The sequence below is a fragment of the Lissotriton vulgaris genome, chromosome 3_1 (genome assembly GCF_964263255.1).
Source record: "Lissotriton vulgaris chromosome 3_1, aLisVul1.2, whole genome shotgun sequence".
Lineage (NCBI taxonomy): Eukaryota > Metazoa > Chordata > Amphibia > Caudata > Salamandridae > Lissotriton > Lissotriton vulgaris.
This window is the reverse complement of record NC_141689.1, coordinates 1,209,471,906-1,209,498,095: the sequence shown is the minus strand read 5'-3', so window position 1 is coordinate 1,209,498,095 and position 26,190 is coordinate 1,209,471,906. Positions and strand designations below refer to the sequence as shown.

At 43.6% G+C, this 26,190-nt stretch overlaps 1 protein-coding gene across 1 annotated transcript in view; it reads right to left on the bottom strand.

Annotated features, from left to right (window-relative positions):
- The window catches only part of TRIM14 (tripartite motif containing 14), a 178,921-nt gene that overhangs the window by 63,988 nt on the left and 88,743 nt on the right, over positions 1-26,190 (bottom strand). Inside the window, exon 4 of the mRNA XM_086961665.1 lies at positions 17,501-17,663. Coding sequence (XP_086817791.1) covers positions 17,501-17,663 — 163 coding nt within the window. The remainder of the gene's footprint in view (positions 1-17,500; positions 17,664-26,190) is intronic.

Below are 26,190 nucleotides of genomic sequence, written 5' to 3'. Positions count from 1 at the left end.
GGGGGGCCACCAGGAGTCGTCCCAGGCGGTGGGTGTGGAGCCCAGGATGAGGACCTCCGTCTTGTCTGAGTTCAGTTTCAGGCGGCTGGTCGTCATCCACTCGGCTACCTCCTTCATCCCTTCGTGCAGGTTGGCTCTGGCGGCGGCGGGGCCGTTGGTCAGGGAGAGGATCAGCTGGGTGTCGTCGGCGTAGGAGATTATGTTGAGGTTGTGTTGGTGTGCGATGGCTGCGAGGGGGCTCATGTAGACGTTGAAGAGGGTAGGGCTCAGCGAGGATCCTTGAGGGACGCCGCAGATGACTTTGGTGGCCTCCGACTTGTACGGTGGCAGGCGGACTCTCTGTGTTCTTCCGTCGGGGAAGGAGACGATCCATTCCAGTGCCTTCTCCTGGATTCCGACGTAGCTGAGGTGTTGCACTAGGGTGCGGTGGCAGACAGTGTCGAAGGCCGCGGAGAGGTCTAGGAGGATGAGGGCCGCTGTTTCTCCGTTGTCCATCAGGGCTCGGATGTCGTCGGTGGCGGCGATGAGGGCGGTCTCGATGCTGTGGTTGGCTCGGAAGCCGGACTACGAGGGGTCGAGGGATCCGTTCGTCTCGAGGAAGGCGGCCAGCTGTTTGTTGACGGTCTTCTCGATGACTTTGGCTGGAAACGGGAGTAGCGAGATGGGGCGGTAGTTCTTGAGTTTGGTGGGGTCTGCTCTAGGTTTCTTGAGTAGAGCGCTGAGTTTGGCGTGCTTCCAGCTCTCGGGGAAGGTGGCGGTGTCGAAGGAGGTGTTGATAATGTCCCGCAGGTGGGGTGCGAGGACAGCGTCGGCCTTGTTGAAGACGTGGTGAGGGCAGGGGTCCGTCGGAGATCCGGAGTGGACGGAGTTCATCATGCGGACGGTGTCTTCGGTGCTGATCGGGGTCCAGGCTCGGAGGGTGGTGGTGAGCGGCATTGCTGTGGTTGTGGTGTGCGTCGGTTGGGTGCTGAAGCTGTTGTGTATGTCCGCGATCTTGTTGTGGAAGTAGGAGGCGAGGGAGTTGCAGAGGTCTTGCGAAGGGGTGATGTCGTTGTTTCCGGCGTTGGGGTTGGAGAGCTCTTTCACGATGTTGAAGAGTTCCTTGCAGTTGTGTGCGTTGTTGTCCAGCCGGTCCTTGAATGCAGTTTTCTTGGCGGCGCGGATCAGTTGGTGGTGCTTCCGGGTGGCGAGTTTGAGGGCGGTCATGTTGTCCGGTGTAGGTTCCTTTCCCCAGACTTTCTCGAGGGCTCGGCAGTTCTTCTTGGAGCTCTTGAGTTCGTCGGTGAACCATGGGGCTTTCTTGCTGCCGGGTCTTTCTTGCTGCCGGGTCTGCCACCTTATTTTGTTGACCTGGAATATACGCCATTTTGTAGTTGTAGCCTTGCAGTCCTAAAACCCATTTGGCAATGCGAGGGGTCATATTCTCCATGTCTTTGTTGGTGAACATTGAAATCAACGGCTTGTGATCTGTATGCACTTCAATCAATCAATCAATCAATCAATCAATCAAGAAATTTGTATAGCGCACTACTCACCCAGAGGGTCTCAATGCGCTTGCGGGGGGGGTTCGTTATTGTTCGAATAGCCAGGTCTTGAGTTGCTTCCTGAAGGAGAGGTGGTCTTGAGTAAGACGGAGATAGATGGGGAGGGAGTCCAGGTCTTGGCTGCCAGGTAGGAGAAGGATCTTCCTCCCATGGTGGCTTTTCGGATGCGTGGCACGGCGGCGAGAATGTGGCTGGTCGATCGTAGTTGGCGGGTGGGAGTGTAGAAGGTCAGGCGGTCGTTGAGGTACCTGGGGCCTAGGTCGTGGAGGGCTTTGTGTGCGTGGGTGAGGAGGCGGAACGCGATTCTTTTGCTGACGGGGAGCCAGTGCAGGTCTTTCAGGTGTCCGGAGATGTGGCTGTGGCGGGGGATGTCCAGGATGAGTCGTGCGGAGGCGTTCTGGATGCATTGGAGTCTTTTCTGCAGTTTGGCGGTGGTTCCGGTGTAGAGTGTGTTTCCGTAGTCCAGCCGGCTGGTGACAAGTGCCTGGGTGACCGTCTTCCTGGTTTCGGTGGGGATCCAACGGAAGATCTTTCGGAGCATGCGTAGGATGTTGAAACACGAGGACGAGACGGCGTTGACTTGTCTGGTCATCGACAGGGAGGAGACCAGGATGAAGCCCAGGTTGCGTGCGTGGTCCGTTGGTTTGGGTGCGCTGCCTAGGGCCGGGGGCCACCAGGAGTTGTCCCAGGCAGATGGTGATGGTCCAAGGATGAGGACTTCCGTCTTGTCTGAGTTCAGTTTCAGACGGCTGTTCTTCATCTACTCTGCTACTTCTTTCATCCCTTCGTGCAGGTTGGTTCTGGCGGTGGCGGGGTCGTTGGTGAGGGAGAGGATCAGCTGGGTGTCGTCGGCGTAGGAGATGATGTTGAGGCTGTGTTGGCATGCGATGGCTGCGAGCGGGCTCATGTACACGTTGAAGAGGGTGGGGCTGAGTGATGATCCTTGTGGTACGCCGCAGATGACTTCGGTGGCCTCTGATCTGAACGGGGGGAGGCGGACTCTCTGGGTTCTTCCGGCGAGGAACGAAATGATCCACTCCAGTGCCTTCTCTTGGATTCCGACATTGCTGAGGCGTTGTACTAGGGTGCGGTGGCAGACAGTATCGAACGCTGCGCAGAGGTCCAGGAGGATGAGGGCCGCTGTTTCCCCGTTGTCGAGCAGGGTTCGGATGTCGTCGGTGGCTGCGATGAGGGCGGTGTCCGTGCTGTGATTGGCTCGGAAGCCGGACTGTGAGTGGTCGAGGGATCCGTTCGTCTCGAGGAAGGCGGCCAGCTGTTTGTTGACGGTCTTCTCGATGACTTTGGCAGGAAACGGGAGGAGCGAGATGGGGCGGTAGTTCTTGAGGTCGGTGGGGTCTGCTGATGGTTTCTTCAGAAGGGCGCTGAGTTCAGCGTGTTTCCAGCTCTCCAGGAAGGTGGTGGCGTTGAAGGAGCAGTTGATGATGTCCCGGAGTTGGGGTGCGATGACGGAGTCGGCCTTGTTGAAGACGTGGTGGGGGCATGGGTCGGTTGGTGATCCGGAGTGGATGGTGTTCATCGTGCGGGTGGTGTCTTCAGTGCTGACCGGGTCCAGTCGCGAAGGGTGGTGGTGGGGGGCGTCGGTTCTGTGGTGGAGTGCGTGGTCTGTTCGCCGAAGCTGTTGTGTATGTCTGCGATCTTGCTGTGGAAGAACGTGGCGAGTGAGTCGCAGAGGTCTTGTGAGGGAGTGATGTTGTTGTTTCCGGCACTGGGGTTGGAGAGCTCTTTGACGATGCTGAAGAGCTCCTTGCTGTTGGGTGCGTTGTTGTCTAGTCGTTCCTTGAATGCTGTTTTCTTGGTGGTGTGGATCAGCTGGTGGTGTTTGCGGGTGGCGTGCTTGAGGGCGGTCATGTTGTCTGTGGTCGGGTTCTTTCGCCAGGCATTCTCGAGGGTGCAGCAGTTCTTCTTGGAGTTTTTGAGGTCGTCGTTGAACCACGGGGCTTTCTTGCTTCCGGGCCTGCTGGGATGGGTTTTCAGCGGTGCGAGGTCGTCGGCGCAGTTGGTGATCCACTGTGCGAGGTTGAGGGCTGCTTGGTTGGGGTCCGTTGATCTGGTGGGAGGGTTCTGATTCTGTGATGCGGTGAGCTGCTCGGTGGTGATCTTGTTCCAGTTCCTGCGGGGAACCTGTTGCGGGAGGTGGTGACTTGTGGTCTTTCTGAAGCTGAAGTGGACGCAGCTGTGGTCTGTCCAGTGGAGTCCGGTGGAATGGCTGAAGGAGATGTGCTTGCTGGAGGAGAAGATTGGGTCAAGCGTGTGTCCAGCATAGTGGGTGGGGGTGTTCACCAGTTGCTTGAGTCCGAGGTTGGCGAGGTTGTCCAGAAGGGTGGTGGCGTTGTTGTCGTTGTTGTTCTCCAGGTGGAAGTTGAGGTCCACTAGGAGGATGTAGTCAGCGGAGGGGAGGGCGTGTGGGCTGATGAAGTCTGCGATGTCTTCGCTGAATTGTGTGCGGGTCCTGGGGGTCTGTAGATGAGGTGCCTCTGAGTGTGGTCTTGGCGTCCGTGTGTATCTGGAAATGGAGATGTTCGGCGGCTGTGGGGGTGACGTTGGAGTTGGTCGTGATCCGGATGGTGTTCTTGTGGACGATGGCGATGCCTCCTCCGGTCTGGTTGACGCGGTCCCTCCGGATGATCTTGTAGCCGTCCGGGATGGCTATGGCGATGTCGGGTGCCGAGGAGGCGTTCATCCAGGTCTCCGTGAGGAAGGCGACGTCCGGAGATGTGGTGTCAAGCAGGTTCCATAGTCCCATGGCGTGTCTGTGGACGGAGTGGGTGTTGAGCAGGATGCACTTCAGGTGATTGCTGATGGTGCTTGGTTTGGCGGGTGCGGGTGGGTTGCAGGTCCGGATGCAGGCGAACTCGCAGGATTGGCAGGTGAAGGGTCCGTGGGTGCGTCCTGGGGTGGCTTGGTGGCAGCCAGGGAGGCGTCCGGTGTTGAGTGCGCTGAGGGTGGCGGCGGCGTACGTCTGGCGGGTGGGGTAGCATCTGCGAGAGCCAGGGGGTCTGGCACTGGGCGCGGTCCAGGCGCGGACGGGCGCAGATGGGCTTACATTTGGCGCGCCTTCGGCGCACCATTGGCGCACGCGCGGACTCTGCCATAAATGGAGAGTGGAGGGGGCGGAGCGAGGGAGGAGCAGCTGGGAGGCGGGAGCGGGGTGGCGAGTGGGGAGGGGAGCGATGCGAGGTGAGGCTGAAGGAGCGGGGGTGGGGCCGCAGGGGAGCTGCGGCGGGGAGCGGGGTGGGTCAGCGGCGGAACGGAGAGAAGAAACCAAACAGGGGCACAATAGTGGCACACAGGGGGCAGGCAAACAGTCAGGGGCACAACAACGGGAGGAAAGCGGCGATGGAGCGGACAAAGGTCAGGGGCACAACAGAAAAATCAGGGCACAACAGCGGGAGAAACGGAGTACTGGCACAAAACAGAAAACTGGCACAATACAGTAAAATGCGGCAAAATGCAACAAAAGACGATCCAGGTAGTAGTTACCGGCAGTGGCGGCAGCAAACGGGGACTGGGCACACGCAGGTGGGCCACGCGGCGGGTGGAGCGACCGTCTCTGACCAGGTCAGGTCAGTTCACAGCTCCCCAACTCGCGGACACCACCTTAAGAGCTCAGTGGGAGGGAGGAGAGGCTGGGAGGCGGGAGCGGGGTGGCGAGTGGGGAGGGGAGCAATGCGAGGTGAGGCTGAAGGAGCGGGGGTGGGGCCGCGGGGGAGCAGCGGCGGGGAGCGGGGTGGGTCAGTGGAGGAACGGAGAGAAAAAACCAAACAGGGGCACAACAGTGGCACACAGGGGGCAGGCAAACAGTCAGGGGCACAACAACGGGAGGAAAGCGGCGATGGAGCTGACAAAGGTCAGGGGCACAACAGAGAAATCAGGGCACAACAGCAGGAGAAAAGGAGTACTGGCACAAAACAGAATACTGGCACAATACAGTAAAATGTGGCGAAATGCAACAAAAGACGATCCAGGTAGTAGTTACCGGCAGTGGCGGTGGCAAACAGGGACTGGGCACACGCAGGTGGGCCACGCGGCGGGTGGAGCGACCGGCTCTGACCAGGTCAGGTCAGGTCAGGTCAGGTCACTTCAAATGGAACACCCCACACGTAAAATTTGAAATGCCTGATAGCCCAGAAGACCGCTAAAGCCTCTTTTTCTCCACTGTGGAATAGTTGATTTCCGGACTTGTGAGTGTCCTGGATGCAAACGCGACCACTTTCACTTTGTTGTCCACCCTCTGGGCTAATGTTGCTCCAATCCTTTGTTGCTGGCATCTGTTGAAATTATGGTATCCTTTTCTGGATTGAATTTGCCAATGTAGGGTGCCTGAATGATGGCTTCCTTTATGTTGGTAAGAGCTGTGTCTAGCTCCTTTCCCCAATTGAACTTACTATTCTTCTTGATAAGTTCTCTTAAAGGATGCGACATTGTGGCAAAGTCTTTGACGAATTTGGCCATGTATTCTGCCAATCCTAAAAATGACATGACATCCTCTCTGTTAACCGTTGTGGGAGCATTTCTCACTGCATTGACCAGATCACACTTTGGCTTGATGCCCTCTTCAGAGATTGTGTGGCCGAGATAGTCCACCGAGCTCACTCCTAGCTTGCACTTGCCCGCTCTCGTGGTGAACCCCACCTCTTTCAATCTCTCCAATACTCCTTTCGTGTTGTCATTGTGCTCTTCTTCATTAGTTCCATAAATTAGAATATCGTCTTGGAAGCACATAGTTTTGCTGCAATCTTTTAGGATGTGTTGCATCACCCTTTGAAATGTTGCAGCAGCGGACGCCAAGCCAAACGGCATCCTCTGAAATTTATAATTTCCGAATGGGGTCGTGAAAGCAGTTAAGGACTGCGACTCTGGGTGTAATTGGATCTGGTAATATGCTGATGACAAATCCAGTACACTGAAAAACTTCGCACCCTGGATTGTGCTTAGCATTTCACTTATCCTCGGCAGGTGAAATCTAGCCACCTGGAGGTTGGCATTTAAGTCTCTCAGGTCGACACAGAGCCTTATGTTACTTCCCCCATCTTTGGTCGTGATCACAGTCGGAGCCAACCATTCCGAGCTTTCGATCTCCGTGATGACACCTTGGCTGACCAGCTTCTCCAATTCTTTTTTCAAAGGCTCCCTCATGTGCAGTGGAATGGATCGGGTTTTGTGAACGATTGGCTCTGCCCCTTTTTTTTAGGACTATTCTGTGCCTGTAGTTCTTGAGCACACCCAGCCTATCGCTAAACACCTCCTTGAATTCTTTAACTAAATTTTCTGCAATTTTAGGGGGTTCCACCAGGAGTACTTGCTCTCTATTGTTAGGATCTAACTTAATCCCTAACTTCTTTTGATGCTTCCACCCAAGAAGACTGGAACCCCTTGTGGCTACATATACCTTACCTACAGGATGCCTATTCTTGAAGGAGATCCTCATTCTCGCCATGCCTTCTAAGGGGATGCATTCCCTATTGTAACCTGCCGGGCAAATGTCCACTTTCTCCAGCTTAACCTGGTGTTTTGCAAATTTCTCATTGAAAATGCTTTTATCAACAAGAGTATAAGGTGAGCATGAGTCAGCATAAACTTGAAACCTTTCCCCATCTAGGGTTATTTCACACGTAGGGTAACTGTTATCATCCTTGACATTTTCATCCTCCACCTGAAAAACATATGTTTTTTTTCACACTCATCCTCTCTTTCAACATTTTCTATTGCACTTACTTTTTGACCCAAGGTTTTACAAACTTTTGAGAAATGCCCTCTCCTATTACATTTTCTACACACAACATTTCTCGCCGGGCACTTCCAGTTGTTTGCCAAGTGATTTGGACTTCCACATTTGAAACATTGAAAGCCTTCGTTCTTTCCCCCGTGGGTTACCTTTGTATTTTTCTCCCTCCTTACAAACTGCTTCCCCTACATCAGTAACCTTCCCCTCGTTCTTTTCACTGCTAGCTACGTCCCTTATTTTCATCTCTTTCATGCATAACACTGTGTGTTCCAAACCCTTCGCTATACTTAGAGCCTCCTCCAGGTCTGGATTTCTCGTGAGCAATTCTTCTTGAATTTTGGGGTCATTGGTGCACCTCACTATCTGGTCTCATATACATTAGTACCCTACACTTCTTCCTCCTGTTCATCATCTACCAATCTGCCTGTTATATCCTCAAAAACTTTCCTTTCTTGTATGCCTAAATTATGGAGCAATATGTGCTGTTTCCTTATGTTGTTGTAATTGCTCCCCCCAATCGCTATGAGGTATGACTTAAAAATACCTTCCCACTTCTTCCATGGGATATCAGGCTCACCTAGCTCATTTAGGAATGGTGGTGGTAGGCTCATACCCGCCCCCGCCATTGCCATGTAGGGACAGAGCACCAAACTAGGAACTCCTCCCCCCTTAAATGCCAAGCCGTAGGTGAGTAAGCCACAACCCAACACAGACAATTACCCGGATGTGGCAGGATAAAAGGAATGAAAAGAAGACAAAGGAAATACGCCCAAACACAGTACAGCTAATGATTACCCTTCTAGGCTTACATAAACTCCTTGTCATTCACCTTAAGGGGTTTTACTTAGAATGCTGGATACTCAATCCTAAATGCAGTGTACAACTTTACAACCTGCTGCTCCCCCTCAATTTATAACTTTTGTGGTACACCTTCCCTCGAACTGCCATGCGATCATCAATAAATAAATGCTCTACTTTGTTTCAGTGTAGGATGGTAGTCCTATTTTTATGGCTGATATTTACTTGGTATCTGAGTTTCCCTCAACCAATCTGTAACGTCGGCACCCGGAGGCGGGAACTTCCTGAAAACACAGTTCCAGTCACAAGGGGAGAACGCGCTCTTTTCTCTGTCGACGACGTTTTTCACAGCCAATTCCAGCATATATTTCCAACCGGACCCACGTCTTACTGGCTTTTACTGCTCAGCAAGAGACTCTTCTTCACGCCGATGCCACGAAGATGGTGTTTCCTCTTGTCTTTTCACCACGCGCTTGCGCTAACTGGAGGTCCCCGGCGTACTCGTCTTGCGCGGCTCCTCAGAGGAGAAATCACGATGCTCCTGCCTAAACTTTCACAACCCTCACAGCGGGAACTTCAACCACCCAGTCCGTGGCATACCAGTTGGAATATAGCTCTAGAGCGCAGATGGGAGGATTACACTTCCGAGGGGCAAGCCTCCCCCACCGAACCCTTTACCGTGCTGACAGGCACTTATAATCGGAACTCAGCCCTGAAGACAGTCGTTTTAAAAGCATTCAATTTCCACTGCCACTTCTTAATACTCCGACGGCAGGCTCCTAACCGCATGCAGAACGGAGGCAGATCCCACAACTGTGAGTGCTACTCAATTTTTATATATTTTCCTATTCATTAGCGTCCTGCAGATGTCCATAGATTATTTTTTTTTCCGCTGTGCCGTCAGCTGCGCTCAGCACTCACCAGGGAGTCCAGGACTCTTCCTGTTAACCTTTATTTCTCTTCTCCTTTATTTTTCTTCTTCTTCCTCCGGTCAAGCAAAACGTTGGTCAGATTAATAACTGGTTTATTAGCAGTATAAACCGACAGTGCCCCCGGCTTGACCGATCTCTCACAGGAGGTCAATGTCTCAACGTTCTAACCCTGCCTTCAGCCTCGGTGCAGGGACCTACCATGTGGTATGAAAGGGTGGGGGTGGCGGGTGCTACCATTAATTCACGTAAGTTACAACACACTGGCAGCAGGGGGCGATGCTCCTTTGCCCTAATGGGTGAGCAGCCGCATGGTCCCTGCGTGGATTGATATACAGATTTACTACCAAGATGGAAATGGTTTTTCCATCCATTATCAGGCCTTTGAGTTCCACGGCCTGTACGTCATAGAAGAGATTTTACAGTTCCTCTTCTGTTAGCTGCAAGTCAAGTTTCATGAAGATAAGGAGGCCACCAATAGGTCTCTGGAACAAGTTATTTTTCTGAGCTGTTGTGTGGATTGTCTGGTACCCCGGAATAGAGGTGGGTGCAGTTGACCACGTTTCTTGTACGCATAGGATGTCCCCTGTGTTCACCTATTTCAAGGGTGCTTTTATTGTCCTACAGAGTATTTAATCCTACCAGGTTCCAGCTTATTTTTTTAATGGGGGTTCTTATCACCTTTTCGATGTTCCCCCAGCTGCTAGGGATTCGGCGGCCCTTGGGTGTAAGGGTAGCCAATAGCCAACCCCAATTAAATTATTCATTATGGGGAGTATTAGTGTGTATTTTTAAAGCTCTATTGCTTGTCCGGTGTACTGTGATCTTTTTTCCCCATATTTGGGTCATTTTTTGCTTAGTTACTCTCACTATACGTCTTGCTGTCTTTTGCTTCATGGGAAAGTTTTGCCTCTTTGATAACATGTGTGGGTATTTTCCTGTCACTGGCTCATTGATAAGAATGTCCCAACCCTAGAATTGCTTACTTTCTGCAATGATATTTTTAGTGTTTGCAATGGTGATCTACTCTGTTAATGTGGATTCGCTACAGGTGCTCCACGAGTCGGTTTTAGATTTAACTAATTTAAGGTGCTCCGATGTGAGGTATGAAAGCGAGGGAATGTTGTTTAGGAGATGTAGGATGTTTGACCTGTTTAAAGAATCCCAGGGCCCCCTCAACTTGAATTCTAGGGTAAAAATCAATACTGCTGATGTTGGTGCAGGTGGATATTCGTCTTTTTCTTTGTCAACATTGGAACATGGTGCAGGTAGATATTCGTCTTTTTCTTCATTAACATTGAGGCAGGAGTGGTGGATTCTGGATCCCTGTTGGGTCTCCACCATCCTAGCCAGACTGCTCCCTTGCTTATTGGGAGCGATTTGGGGTTCCGGTTCTGCCACTCTAAATATTATTGATTGTGGATCATTTGCCCAGGTTTTCTCATGCTGCTATTTATGAACTTCGGCTTGAGAGGGACTCGGTTGCGTCGGGGCACTACCTTCGTTGTTGGTAGTCACAACCTGTGAGAAGGACTTTGGCAAAATATTATGCGTGGATTGGTTGTGGTTCTCCTTTTTTGTGCCTTTGTGTGCGGAGTCAGTCTGATACTTTTTAGTGCAAGGGTGCTTCCTGAGGTATTTGTGTCTTGATCTTCATGTGAGGTCTGTTTAGTGTGCTTCGTTAGACCTCTTTGGGTGGAAGCTCTAATAGATGTCGACTTCCTCTGCCCTGCTGTCGTTGCCCTGCCCCCTCCAATTCATTATGATGTTTAGGCTTTGTGGTTGAGCGTGTTTTCCATTTTGTAGGTTTTTCTTTTATTTCTTTTGCTGTTTTTCAAGGATTTTCGCAGTCTTTTCTTATGTTGTTGTGAGAGGGGTCTTTGGGTGCTTTCCACCACTGGGGGTCAATTAAAGTTTGTGGCTTCTGGTGAATTCTCCATTGAGTTATTACTTATTGACGGCGTACCAACTTTGTTCACAACAAAACTTGTTCTGTTCAAGCTCCTCATATTGCAGCTGCTTACTGCCCTCAATGGTTGTGGGTAGGTTGCCCAATTGACTGGAGGGAGCTGGGAGGACATGTTGTACCTGGTGAACAATTGCAAAAACAACAATTGATGGACGGAATGTTGCACAATGGCAAAACATTCACCCCCAGTCACAGATTTGGGTTTAATCCATTGGTATTTTGCTCACCACACCACCCCAGTTCAGACATGGCCATATGCAAATCAGTCTTGACCCTGTGCCTCATGGGAACAGTCCAGCTCGAACTGCCAAGCCATGTCTTCCCTGGACCAGAATCAAGCATCCTAGGACCGGTTTCTGGCTGGCAGCCGTCATCAGCCAGGATAGCTTGATTCCAGTGGCATGGAGAGCATGGACTCACGTCTGAGCATACCCGTCCCACTCGGGGTGGGTTGGTGAGAAAAATAACAATGGATTAAACCCAGACCTGTCACTGGGGGTGAATGTTTAGCCATTGTGCAACATTCCGTCCATCATCTTGTGTGTTTTCCTGGTGAACAGTCACAATATTGAAAGAAATATATAACCTGGACAAAATATCGATTTTTTTTTCAATAGAATGGACAGAATATCAAATTGCAAAAATATAGTGGTGCAGAATATCGAAATTCAGGTAAGAAATATCGATTTTCATAATATCGAAGTTAGTAATATCGGCAGTCTTAATATAGTTGTTCAAAATATCGATTTTTTATAGTGTTTTAAGTGTTAGTATACGTGTTAAAAGTATGTATTATTTTATGCATGTTTTAATTTTTTTAAAGTAATACATTTTATGTTATTTAATTTTTGCGTAATTTTATTTCGTATGGGGTTGTGGGTTTATAGGGGAATAGGGTGGGAAGTAATTAAATTATAGTAAATTAAATATTAATTTTTAGGAACTATTAATTATTTTTTAATTTAATTTTGCGTTTTAGTTCTGTAGCGGGTTGTGGATTTATAGGGTAATCGGGTGGGAAGTAATTTAATTGTAATTAAGTAATTATTTATTTTATTTATTGGTATTGATAATTGACTATTCATTAATGAATAATTGGTAATTAATTTTTATTAATTGAGAATTATATTAATTGTATTCATTTATTATTCAGAGCGGGTTGTGCTTTATAAGTTGAATAGGGTTGGAAGTAATTTAATTGTAATTAGGTAATTATTGAAATTATTTTTGTGCATTGAAAATTAATTTATTGTTTTTTAATTGGTAATTCATTTTTATTAATTGATAATTATATTAATTGTATTCATTTATTATTCGAAGCGGGTTGTGGGTTTATAGGGGAATAGGGTTGGAAGTAATTTAATTGTAATTAAGTAATTATTGAAATTATTTTTGTGTATTGATAATTAAATTACTGTTAATTATTAATAGCTGTTTTTGTTACTTATTAATTGTTGGTACTGAAAATTAATTTGTTGTTTTATTATTAACAGGTAATCATTTCTAATAAATCATATTTATTGGTATTTATAAGTAATTAATGATCCAATATTTTGTAATTGGTAATTATTTTAATTAATATTTTATTGGTATGGATAATTTATTTTTATTTAATTATTAAATCATTAATTTCCCTACTGTTGCACTCACTGGAGTGGGAATAGTAATTTTTACCCCTACGCTATCCAACGCTTTCCCTACTGTTCCACTCAATGGAGTGGGAATAGTAATTTTTACCCCTACCTATCCAACGCTTTCCCTACTGTTGCACTCACTGGAGTGACATTAGTAATTTTTCCCCCTACGCTATCCAACGCTTTCCCTACTGTTGTACTCACTGGAGTGGGAGTAGGAGTTTTTACCCTCCCACTATCCAACACTTTCCCAACTGTTTCACTCACCGGAGTGGGAATAGTAATTTTTATCTACCCGCTATCCAACGCTTTCCCTACTGTTGCACTGTCTTGAGTGGGAATAGTCATTTTTACCCTCCTGCTATCCAACGCTTTCCCTACTGTTGCACTCACTGGAGTGGGAATAGTAATTTTTACCCTCCCGCTATCCAACACTTTCCCTACTGTTTCACTCATTGGAGTGGGAATAGTAATTTTTATCTACCCGCTATCTAACACTTTCCCTACTGTTACACCCACTGGAGTGGGAATAGTAAATTTTACCCTCCCGCAATTTAACGCTTTCCCTACTGTTGCACTCACTGGAGTGGGAATAGTAATTTTTACCCTCCCGCTATCCAACGCTTTCCCTACTGTTGCACTCACTGGAGTGGGAATAGTAAATATTACCCTCTCTCTATCCTACGCTAAAAATATTGAATATTATATTAATATTATTAAGTTAATATATATGTATTAAAAATAAAAATGCATGTTTATTTAATTTTTTTACTTAAATTAATTATTTATTAATTTTAAGGTTATTTAATTATTTTTAAGTATGTTTTACTTAATTATGTTGATTATTTCATTAATTTTACATTACTTTTAAAACATTTTAAAAATGTGATATTTTAACAAACTATATCATTTAAAACAATATTTTGGATTCAATATTTTTGTACTTACCTGTTGGTAGATAGGAATTCGATATTCTGGTAGTCGATATTTTGTGTCCGATATTTTTTGCAGGTCAATATTTTGCTCCTCGATATTCTGTCAGTGATTCGTTGTACCTTCTTGCTAGAATCGCTTTGCTCACCTTTACTTGTGTACCCTTGGTTTATTGGGTTGCCTTGCAAATCCACATTTATTGACATTCATGTGCCTTATCTGAAGCAGACTGGGTATATTACGGCCAACTGACCAAGTGGGTATCCTTCAATTACAGGCATAAACTCCGGCATTTTAATTTCTATATGAGACAAGTTATTTCCGTAAGAAATTCAAACTGATGTTTTCATTTTCCCCTGCGGAATGTTAAAGAGCTGTGTTGGAGGATGATAACTTTAACCATATTGAATGGCAATGTCCTAAGTGTTGACATTGTAGCGATGTATAGACATGATTATTAGGATTAGGAGAGAAAGAGTCCCTAGGATACAATGGTGATGAGAGATTCATCCTTTTTAATTTTGCTTTTTTGTCTCTTCTGTATCCTTTACATGAACTTATTCTCGGGATAAACATGTTTATCTAGTTTAGTTGAGTGCAGCTGGGTCCATGGCAATGTAGTTGAATTGTGTGCCTAAGGAAAAGCTTCAACTGCAGAATGTTTTCCCTTCATGTTCAAAGATCACAAAAGGAAAGCATTTATCTCTCATTTAGTTTTGTAAACCTCCACCAGTGCCTGGGAGCCGGTAAGGAAATTGACGATGTACAGCTGTTCTCATATGATTAGTTATAAATACTACAAACTCCTAATTGTGCTGTCAAGGTCAGTGAATAATGGTTTGTTCAAAGTGTAACCAGACATTGTGAGAAAGGGAGGACACCAATCAACTATTGTTAAGGTTAAATGGCAAGCTGTCTGAAACCTTCCTGCTACAGCTGCATTTCTCAAAGATCTTTTTGTTTTATGATAACTTTTTGTTGAGATCACATTTTTTCACTATTTCCTATGTGATTACAAATGTAAGCTGAGTAGTTTGTAAGCTGAAGCAGACTATCTGTTGAATGATCAGAGACCCCACTGTTGCAGCGGGAGCACAATAAAATGATATTGGAGATTCCCCATGACACACTCCTTTGTCATTTGAAGACTTCTTCATTTCAGCTTTACCAGTGAAGGTTGCTGGTATGACAAGAAATGTCTATTAGGGAAGTTGTATGATAAGGTAAAGGTACCGTCAAGGGATTTTGATCAAACAAAATATTTTACGAATTCTTTAGATTCTTAGTTATGAGACCCAATATCAATGGAAGTCTTAAAACATCAATGGACAACTTGTTAATTATTTCGAGAAAATTGTGCTGGATGTCACAAGGTATAAAGCTGTTAGTCTAAGAACAGAAATGGAATATAGAGGCAGGTGTAGATAGAAAAAATAGATTTTATCTTTAGATTTTCATAAAATAGGGTACAAAACAGTATATCAAAACACAATGTTACATGAAGTACAAATTCAATTATAACAGTTTCTCTGTAACAAGGGTACAAGCTTTTCTTCTTAAAAATACAGTTATGGAAGAAAAAGCGTCGGTCGACGTTTTGGTCTTTAGTAATCAATAAGCAAGACCATCTTCAGGACTATACGGGATAGATACTCGTTGACCCCTAAAATAACATAGAACAGAAATTACTGCTAATTTTATATCGTATTGGATAACAAAAGAATTTTTTTTATCAACTAACACATATCTAACACCTAAACTTAACATCTAAAAGATTTAACATTTCATTACACGAGCAACTTATTCAAATGCCTGAAAGGTTGCACAGTTCTTTCAAGGAAACAACTAGTTTAAATATCTAATTCAAGCCAAGTTTAAAGATATCTACATCAAATTTTTGTTGCCTGAAATCACATATACCTTAATTTTCAAGTCACTTATCACAAGTATTTCAATAAAAGTAGCTCATTCTGAATTTGCGCTCAGCATGTTCTAGGACATCTATATGCCTATGAAAGCAATTTCGAGAAAAGCACAGTTGACAGCATGAGACAACTACTGCAGATTACAGGCCATTACAAATGCAATATGTGTATGGCTTGCAATACAACAAAAACAGTGAGAATTTAATTTAGCTAAGCCACACTGCTGTATTCCAAATATGTTCGTTTTTTGATATTACAGATCTAAAAAATAAAGTACACTACCATTTTCAACGCAGAACTACTAATACGATTGAGCTAAACGCCATCAAGGTACATCTATACGTTTTTGCATGAATCGTTCTAAAATACATTACAGGATGGCCGATAGACAATTGGTTTACGATGTTTAATTGTTGAACTAAGAGAAAAGATGGAATTTACCCTGCTACAATACAGTGATGCTATAGGATATAACTAATGTCATAAGGAAATTCAGAGACTTGTTCCATAGATAACGCAAGCTATTGGGTATATAGATGTCCTCGCACATGCTGAGCGCAAATTCAGAATGAGCTACTTTTATTGAAATACTTGTGATAAGTGACTTGAAAATTAAGGTATATGTAATTTCAGGCAACAAAAATTTGATGTAGATATCTTTAAACTTGGCTTGAATTAGATATTCAAACTAGCTGTTTCCTTGAAAGAAATGTGCAACCTTTCAGGCATTTGAATCAGTTGCTCGTGTAATGAAATGTTAAATCTTTTAGAGGTTAAGTTTAGGTGTTAGATATGTGTCAGTTGATAAAAAAAATATTTTGTTATCCAATACAATATAGAATTAGCAGTAATTTATGTTCTATGATATTTTAGGGGTCAACGAGTATCTATCCCGTATAGTCCTGAAGATGGTCTTGCTTATTGATTACTAAAGACCGAAACGTAGACCGACGCTTTTTCTTCTATAACTGTATTTTTAAGAAAAAAACCTTGTACCCTGTTACAGAGAAGCTGTTGTAATCTGAATTTGTACTTCATGTAACATTGTGTTTTGATATACTGTTTTGTACCCTATTTTATGAAAATCTACAGATAAAATCTATTTTGTCTATCTACTCCTGCCTCTATATTACATTACTGTTCTTAGAGTAACAGCTTTATACCTTGTGACATCCAGCACAATTCTCTCGAAATAATTAACAAAGTTGTCCATTGAAGTTTTAAGACTTCCATTGATATTGGGTCTCTTAACTAAGAATCTAAAGAATTTGTAAAATACTTTGTTTGATCAAAATCCCTTGACGGTACCTTTACCTTATACATTTACGCCCAAGCCCTCAAGGGTATATTGGGTTGCCCATTTTTTTTTATTAGGGAAGTTGGCATTTTGAGGGCATTCAAGTAGGCTCAAATTTCATGTCTTAATCTTTACTGGTTGCATAGAAAATGTGCCCCTTCATGGAGAAGAAAAACAAATGAGGGATTCAGCTTTCCTCTCCCCAGTAGCTCCTTCAAATGTTAGAAAAAAGTAAAAAGCTCACCTCGTAACCTGGAAAAACACTGTTTCATTTTTTACATATTCTGGCAAATGCATCAAAAATGCCATTCGCGATTCCTTATTAGCGAAAAATAAGGATTTGCTAATAAGGAATCTCAAAGCCTATGCATGTAGGAATTGCAAAATTAATTTTTCGGTATGTAGCGGACCCTAATAGCGAAATCGCTATTTTAAATGCTATCTTGCATTGCATTCAAGGCATCTTAATTTGCGATTCCTCAAATACAATCGCAATTTGCGATTTTTGTATTTGGAATGATGCATCCCAAATGCAAAAATACCAGTCGCAAAGGGGCAGAATCTGAGAATCTGCCCATTTGCGACCGTTTATTCCTTTGATGCATGTGCCCATTGTGAATAAGCAGCAATGGTCAATGGTGAAAAATATAGGCTGACTGCGACAGTGCATCATTTGAAAACCATAGGAAGCACAAGCCTACCTCAGGATACATTTTATACTGTACCTTCTTTAAGTCGCTCTCTCAAAGGTTTTTGTAGTGTAGACTGAATGGCTCTAGTAAACGTGTCAAAGTGATTTTGCATATCTTCAAATGTTACAGGTACGGGATGCCACTGCTCCGCTGGGGTCTTTTGTGCCTTTATTTCCCTTTCTGTAGTTGTGTAATCCTGGAGAATGTAAACACAGTGTCACCAAATATACAACCAATATTCAAAATATAGGGTCAGTTAACACCAGCATTGCATTCTTTTTATATAGGTTTTCCACACTCCATTTTATAGCAAGATATTGTTTAACAAAGCAATTTAATAATGGTGAGGATTTTCATGTCACAAGTGTAGAATCACTATTTCAGTTATTTCTCTATTTTAGAGGGCGCCTTTCAACATAATTAGTCTTTCCCTAAATCCGATTTTGGACTTTTTCCCAATTTCCCTACTCTTTTGGGAAGTTATTGATGTGAACAGAAGATATGATACTGATTTTTGCAAAACACTTGAAAAAACAGGCAACATTTGAAATTAGATCTATCCAGGAAGCCTACAGGAGGGCACTTCTGAATGTTTTTTGCCCCAATGCCAATGTTGTTGGATAGCTTAAAAAAAATACAGTGGTGTTTTGAGAATACTGCTATATCGTTAAGGCTTTTAAGTGATCACAAGTACTACACATTCTTGGATGAGGGGAGCTACTTAAGGCTGAACATTTTTCTTCACAAATGTGTAATAATGGAGGCTCCCTTGAATTCAAAGAATGTATGTGTTGTATATATAGAAACATTTTAGAAAAATGGTACACAACTTTATAAGTTCCAACGAATAAAATGGAGAGGCATTTTATATGTGCTAAAACTGAATAACAAAGTTGATGATTGTTGGGGAAATTGCGAACTATATACAAGAGATGGGGGTATTTTCCTTGTGAATGTATTACAATTAAAAAATGCATTGTAAATGAGGGAGAGGGGAGACGATGTGGCCTACCGGCTGGGGCGGTCAACCTCAAATCTGGGGAACTGGGTTTGAGTCTTGGCAGGGACTTTCAACATCCTGTGATTCTGGGCAATCACTTAGGGCCATATGTATCATTCAATTTAGCTAAGTGGGATGAATGAATGGAAAACAGCCTTGCAAAATAAGGAATCGCAAATTTGCGATTCCTTATTTTGCGATTGCATTTAAGGAATCGCAAATTGCAATTCCTTAAATGCAATGTAAGAGGCCCAGAAAAAGTGCAATTTGGCCATGAGGAATCGCAAATTACCACTAACTTCAAGTTGGTGGTAATTTGCGATTTCTTTGAAAAATTCACTTTTTTGCACTTTTCAAAGTGCCATGTGGGCACATACATGCCCTTAGGGCATGTATGTGTGCCACATGCGAACACATGCACATTTCAGGGATGCAACAGGGTGTCCTTTTGACACCCCGGCACCCTTGAAATTGCCTTTTCAATTTTCGATCCTCTGATTGAGAATCGCAAATTGAGAATGTCTTCCCATTCATTCCTATGGGCCTCTAGGCCCATAGGAATGAATGGGGAGGTATTCCTTAATTGTGAATCACAATTTGCAATTTGCAATTAAGGAATATGTAGGATTCACAAAATTATTTGCAAATCCTACATACATAGCATTTTGCAGTTCTCAAATAGCTATTCGCAAAAAATCGCTAATTGAAAATCGCGAAAGAAGATTTTCATACATATGGCCCTTAATCTCCCCGTGCCTAACAAAAAAATGAATGTGTCCGTCTGTAATGTAACTAGTGCTCATGTACAGTGCTCCGATACCTTCGGGTCTAGTTCGCGCTGGAAACAAATTAACTTGCTCTTCAGAACTGTTTAACAGACAACATCCATGTACAAAAAACAAGTGTTACAAAGCAAATAGACATTTTATCACAGAAGTGTTAATGGATGAAATACAATAATACCTTTTTGTATGCGTATCGTCATGAGACGAGTATACATCTGCAGCCATATAAAATAAGAACTATAATAATAAAAATGATATAAGAAATATAAAAATTATATACAGTGCATCAATGTGTGCTTGAGGTCCACAGTCTAATCACATGTTACCATAAACCCAGCAGAATTCATTAAAATACTCACTGGAGATAGACTCCTGCTTATACCCAGGATGTCATCGATTGAGATGAAAGGGTGAGGTAGGTTAGTGTTCCTAGAATTCAGTGCAGTCCAGTGGTGGCTGGCACGGATTGGGGTGAATAAAAAATACACTTACCTTTTCCCTGCGTCCCTTCTCAGTCGTGTCTCTGCATCTCTCCCAGCCGGAACCAAGCAGGAAGCACACACGCTCCCCTAAGCCAATCACAACTCTGCAATGCAGTGTTGTGATTGGTCTGAGCATTGTGGTTCAGCACTCAAACAGGCAGTTGGAGCCTGGGCATGTTCTCCCCCCAGGATGTAATACTGCCTGGGTGGAGAACATGCAAAGTGTGCATGACTGTTTGACCGGCCCAAGGCGGCAGGGCAAAAAGTCAAGCATACTTACAAAGTGCTCACCACCCCTCCCCCTTCTCTGTGAGCAGAGCAGCCCTGCCCCGCGCAGCTGGTGGAAATGTTATTTTTATACCTGTAGTTGTGATATTTACATGCAGCCATGGTACAGCATATTTTCAGAACAGTACTTGTTTACCTTTTCCATATGTTAAAAGCTTTGTAAGTCAAATGAAAATACCCTTTGGAGTTATCATACATGACAGAGATAATATTGATTTTCAGACCATCAGTGAGAGGTCTGTCATTTGCCAAAATTCTATCTTCTATCATATGGGTTGTGACATCGTACTCTGAACTGGAAAGGAGTTTTGTCATGATTTAGGACTCTTGATTGACAGAGTATGAAGGCATTCCATCCCAGAACGTAGCTCTGCTCTCGTGTGAGTGAACACTAATATAAAAGGAGAAAAGGAGAGGTGGGGTTTCCCTTTGTCAGTTTTTTTTCTGCCTGGCCTGTATTTGTATGTCCAGCCTGGTAAACATATTGAGAGAAGCATTAGAGCCAAGTATTTTTACCTTTCTGAAACACTGTTCCAGGATTCTGCTTGGAAGCAGAACTGTGCCTTGGGAGAACAGGGTGTCAGAATGTAGGGACTGAATATCTCAATAAGTCAGTACCCGTAGGCCCCAATCCGACTAGTTCACAGTGTCTCACCTGAATTCCTAACCTTTACAGAGTATCAGGTAATTTTGGCAAACCTAGAGCCTGACTATCTAGTCCCCAAGGGAACCATGGAAACAGATCACCTTTCGATTCTCACTCATGTTTGTCCGTTCTAAACAAAATAAAGGCACAAAGGAAATTTACAATATATTTATTTGAACTATCATCGTCTTTTTTGAAGCAAGTGTGCTGCGATAAGTAGATAATTACAACTAAGCAATGTAATTAACATTCCTAGCAGGTTGTAAACAATGAACAACCCAACCATGGTATCTAATATATCTATCTAGACCTACCTTCACTATGTGAGCACAGGGGTATATTAGTGATCTCTGGGATTAGTACCGGACCACATACCTGGTGTGTGTAGTTAGGTGGTTCACATCATAGGTGTAAACTCAGTTTACGCAAGGCAGCTACCTCCGTGCCAAACTCGTTCTCTCTGCTGAAATTCTCCTCTCTGCCCCCCCAGGGGGGAAGACACAGTTTATATGATAAGAACTACTGTTAAAATTCCACAGCTGTGCTACCATGTTATGTCTAAAAATGTTCAGATCGTGCACAAGAAAACAGTACACCGTGTTGTTCGACCTTGGACCAGATGTTCAGACTTAATCCAAAGAAGAGTCACTGAATAACAAATAATATGTACAGCATATTTCTAAAAGAATATCATGTCACATAAAAAACAAATGAATTATTTGTGGCTGGCCAAGGTGGGACAGCCAAAAAAAAGCTAATATGTCCAACTAAAGGAGAACAAAAGTGGGCCAAACGCGAAATCACCACAAAATAAACTTAAAATGGCAAACACATAACTAAATCATTTAGAAAGTATGTGACAGCTGTCTAAACATATGTAGTATAACCAAACAGATAATTACTGCCTTTCAAAATAATCTTAATTTTACACAAATTCTTTTCTTTTTCACCTGCCAGCTCTTGGTTGTTCCAGAATAGCAAAACATAAACAAATGTCTGTTATTTTTTTCTAATGAAAGGTGAGAACCATAGAAAGTGAGAGAAGAGAAAAGACAGCTGGAGTGCCAATCTCATAAACATTTCTCTCATACTTCAGGTCATTCACAATAGTGTTTTCAAAAGCAAATGCCAAATGCACATGGCTTCCTAAAGGTGAACTGCAGGGAACTTAAGCCACAGTCAAATGAAGCAGGTGACATCAACAGAGGAATTCTGAGGCAAAAGTTAAACTGGAATTCAGGGAGGAAGCAGGGGAAACAGGACAGCAAACAATACCAAATCGTAATCCAGAGGCAAGTCAGACTTCAGGCTACCACTGAGCAAAAAAAACAAACTCCAATCTCGGAGTCAAGGCAAACAGTCAGCAAACAATTAACAAAGCCATATCATAATCCAGAAATAAATCAACTTTCAGGCAAGAAAGTCAGGGCACTGAGAAGGGAAACAAAACGTCAAAGGTGAGTTCGACAATAGCTATGATTGATCTGAACTGATAGCGAAGGAGCCACAACATCACAGAAAGTTGCCAAGCACCTTTCTAAGGAAGGTAGACTGCTTATTAAGCCCTGCTGCCACTTATGGTCCAGCCCCTTGACCTTCACCAAAGGTGATCCAGAAATCCAGGTACCATAAACCGTTTTTTTATAGACATATATACTTTTTAATACATATTGCATGATGACCAGAAACACTACTACTACTACTAGAAACAAATCCCTGCCTCCACAAAACCCCCTTATTCCTGGCAAGTTTAAAGTACAGGTAAGAGAGGTTTTTCACTCAGAAAACTAATTAAAATGCACTTAACATTCATCAGCTGCTATTAACACTGGAGAGGTATCAGAGAGACAAGTCAATGATGACTCTATGCCAGAATATGCCACAGTAACATCAACACTGTGAGCTTCTATTCTAGGCTATGTGATGAGTGTTCAAAGGACTGGCATTTTCTTTCCTACTTCAGTAAACATCAAAATGATTTCTACAGAAGCAAAAACAGCAAAGATAAGATAAGATAAGATCTTTAATTAACTATGAAAGGAGATCATTAAATTGTCACACCCTGTATGAATAGTTTCTGTTATGAGCTATGTGTTCAGACCACAGTGTAGATTTGAGGTAGGTCATGCATTAGGTATATATGGTCCTTGGTTTAATGTCCTCAGAGGTTTCACAGTACGGTTTAAATTACAGGTAAGGCCATTATTTATTTTTCAACTGCATCAGTGGTATGATCCACGTTGCAATGTCTGTAACTGGCTAGATACCCTCTGTGAAAAACAGAAACTGTAGAACCTACATATGACCTCCATAGATGAAACAACCTCTCAATCTGTGCCACCCCTGTTGCTCTTATCTAAGGGGTCCAGACTCAGCTGATGTTTTTTATGCGAAGCCCAGCCGTACCACACATTGTGAGCTGACCAAGAGGTATAATCATTGGATAGTACAAAATAAGTTAAACGGCAACTGTACAATAGAACAGATTCCAAAAATAACCCCAAATATGATCTATCTCTATTCAGATTAACCTTTTGGTCCAAATCTCTAAAGTATCGTACAGCGTTCCACAAGGCTCTCCAGGTTGGGGGCACATCTTGGCGCCATAACTTACAAATCTCCCTTCTTGCCAAAAGAACTAAGTAACATACCAGCTTACTTTGTAGCCCCGGGAGCCCCAGCACCCCTTTGGGCTTCAGTATAATACCAAAAAGGATAAGAGAAGGGCTTACCTCAACCTCCGTGCCAAGAACATCGGACAAGGTCTTACCCACATTGCCCCAAAATGCTTGAACCACGGGGAAAGCCACAAAAATGTGAACGTCACCCGCTTTCGGGACTCTAATTACCAATTTTTCAAATCCACACTGGCAGTATTTAGAATGAGGTTGCCTTCCACCAATGTCATACAAACTTTGTCTAGCTTTTCACAAGGCAAATACTCTTTAATATGCCTTTTGTGTGGATAACCACCCTAAATATTGCAGCAATTAAACATACCAAAATGTAATCTATTGAATCAATAGAAATCAAGGAGGGAGAAAGAGGTTATGATGTATTACAACTAGACCTAGCTCTAGAGTATTTACCCGTTAGCCTCATTGATTGGATGTATCATTTAATTTATAGTGGGAGTGGGGTACAGATTCCTTTGGATAGTCATATTGAGTTGCTTCTGGCTCTTACAGGCATTCTTTTCTATTGATCACATATTACTGAGAAATATAGCCAACCGATGCCCCACCATTAGCTCTTGGTCTTTTGGATGTCCTGAACTTTTGCATGTTCCTAGCTGTGAAATGTTTTTTTTTACTGGTGAGGAAAAGCATGGTGGGTACAGGGTGGACAGCACCCTTGTCGTCTATGTTGATCTGGACTGGAATAATAGGTGCTATAAAAAAAGGAATTGTTGTTTATTGTGCATAAGTGGCTTACTTACCAACAAGTACATAATAGAACAAGCATAGAACGTAATCATATTGATAACCAGTTTGCATTTAACTGACCAGACAAAAAGTGCTCTGGAATGTAATTACACTGCCCCCCATCGGAGATACTGGTGCAGACAACACACAGAAGCTGAAATTGAGCAGGAATACGATTTCATGGTTGAAAGAATTCAACAAGCTGGGAAAAGCTCAGATTGGATCTATCATAAAAAGGTTACTTGGATGTCTTCAAAAATTTGACTTAAAAAAAAGCATAACTTTTTAATGCTGTTTGCCAATGAACAACATATGAAAGCATACTTATTTACGCAATCATCTCACCTTTGAAATGAACTTCCTCCCTGGTACCTTCCCTCAGCCAGCCTGATGGAGTCCTAATGGATCATTTGGTACTGATCCTAGTCACGTATTACCCTTAACCATGACCTTGAATCTCTCAGAGACGAGCTCTCTTTTACACATAAGTGCATGACCTTTTCTTTTTTTTTTTGCCCAGTGATTCATACCAGGGTGATGCAAAACATAAGTGAGATTTATCAAACTACGCAAGGCCACCTTGCGAGGCACTGCATGGCGTGATAAATCTAGAGTAACGCACGGCAGCGCAAATAAACGCCTTGCCTTACTCTGCACCACAGAGGCATTCCATGGGTGGAGCGTGGGTGTTCCCAGGCTCATACCCTGATTTATCTTTAGTGGTAGACCTGAGAATGCATCAAAATGCTACGCCTCCCCAGGTGATGCGTAAAGAGTTGAAATATATTTATTTGTTCTTGTTGTTCATCTTTCCATGTGTGCTGCATTCTGCAGCACACAGAAAGAGGAAATGCCTCTCAGGATTGTTTTTGTGCAGGAAGGTGTTCCTTCCTGCACAAAAAACAATCCTACCTACAACGCAGGCACCCTTGCAACATGACACAAGGGGGCCTGCGTTGGCGCTAGGCAGCCAAAAATATACCAGTTAAAGGAAAAGACAGGAATGGCATGTATTACGTAAAATACAGTGCATTCCTGCCTTTTCCCTTTCATACAGTGCAGAGCAGCAAGGTAGCTTGCTGTACTGAGTGACGTGAAACCTTGATAAATGTGAGGCATAATTTCTAACAAAATTTTATCAATATCTTACAGGAAACTATGACATTTGGAGGTAAATAATAAAGATGCTAGACTTTTATATGTTTTTATTTTTTTTTACTGCATTTTTTCAAGAGACATTAAAATCAAGCTAGGATTTAACATATCAATGGTCCGCGAATAGCTGGACTGGGTGCAGGGTTATGTCAAATAGAGAACATTCTCTTGCAATCAACACAAAGAAAAAACAATTACAAAGGAGCAGAGAACAAAAATTAACGTTTTAACAATAAGTGCCGCACAGCGATCTCTCAGTATACAATCATAATATTTTTAGGGTTGTGCACTTTTGGATATTGCACATAACAGGAGTCTTTCAAACTGTGCTTATTCTCTGGCTCAGGTGAGAATAACATATTGCCTACATGTGTGCGTACCCATATCATTCATTATCAATAGAGCGGGTTTGTAGATAACTTTTGAGTGGTTGCCAAATATCACGGGGACGTGAAGTAGCGGGTAGAAGTGTAGTATATGTGTCGCTTATTGTATCCCAGTAAGTGAGATCTCTAATTCATGCCCGTACTGACGGCGCTCGCGTTCCACCTCAATGTAAGGACACCTGCCATTTAGCTACCAATAAGGCCATTGCAGAGAATCTTCTAATGCTTCTCTTTAATGGCTTGACATACCCAAGAGGGCTGTCAAAGAGTTGGGGGTTATGGGTTGTTCTACCATAATGGACAAGTGCCAGAATACATCCCCCCCAGTATGTGTTTACAGACGTACAATGCCATGCAAGGTGTAAAAAGTCAGCATCTGGAGTACCACACCTCCCACACGTGTTGGACACCGTGGGATTCATTTTTGCTAGCAGTTTAGGAGTAACGTTCGCTCTATGAAGATATTTAAAATGTAGCAGTTTATGTCTATAGTTACCAGAGTTGTAGGGTGTCTGGGAACAACAGTAGTGCCATATGTCGTTAGTGATAGTGAAAT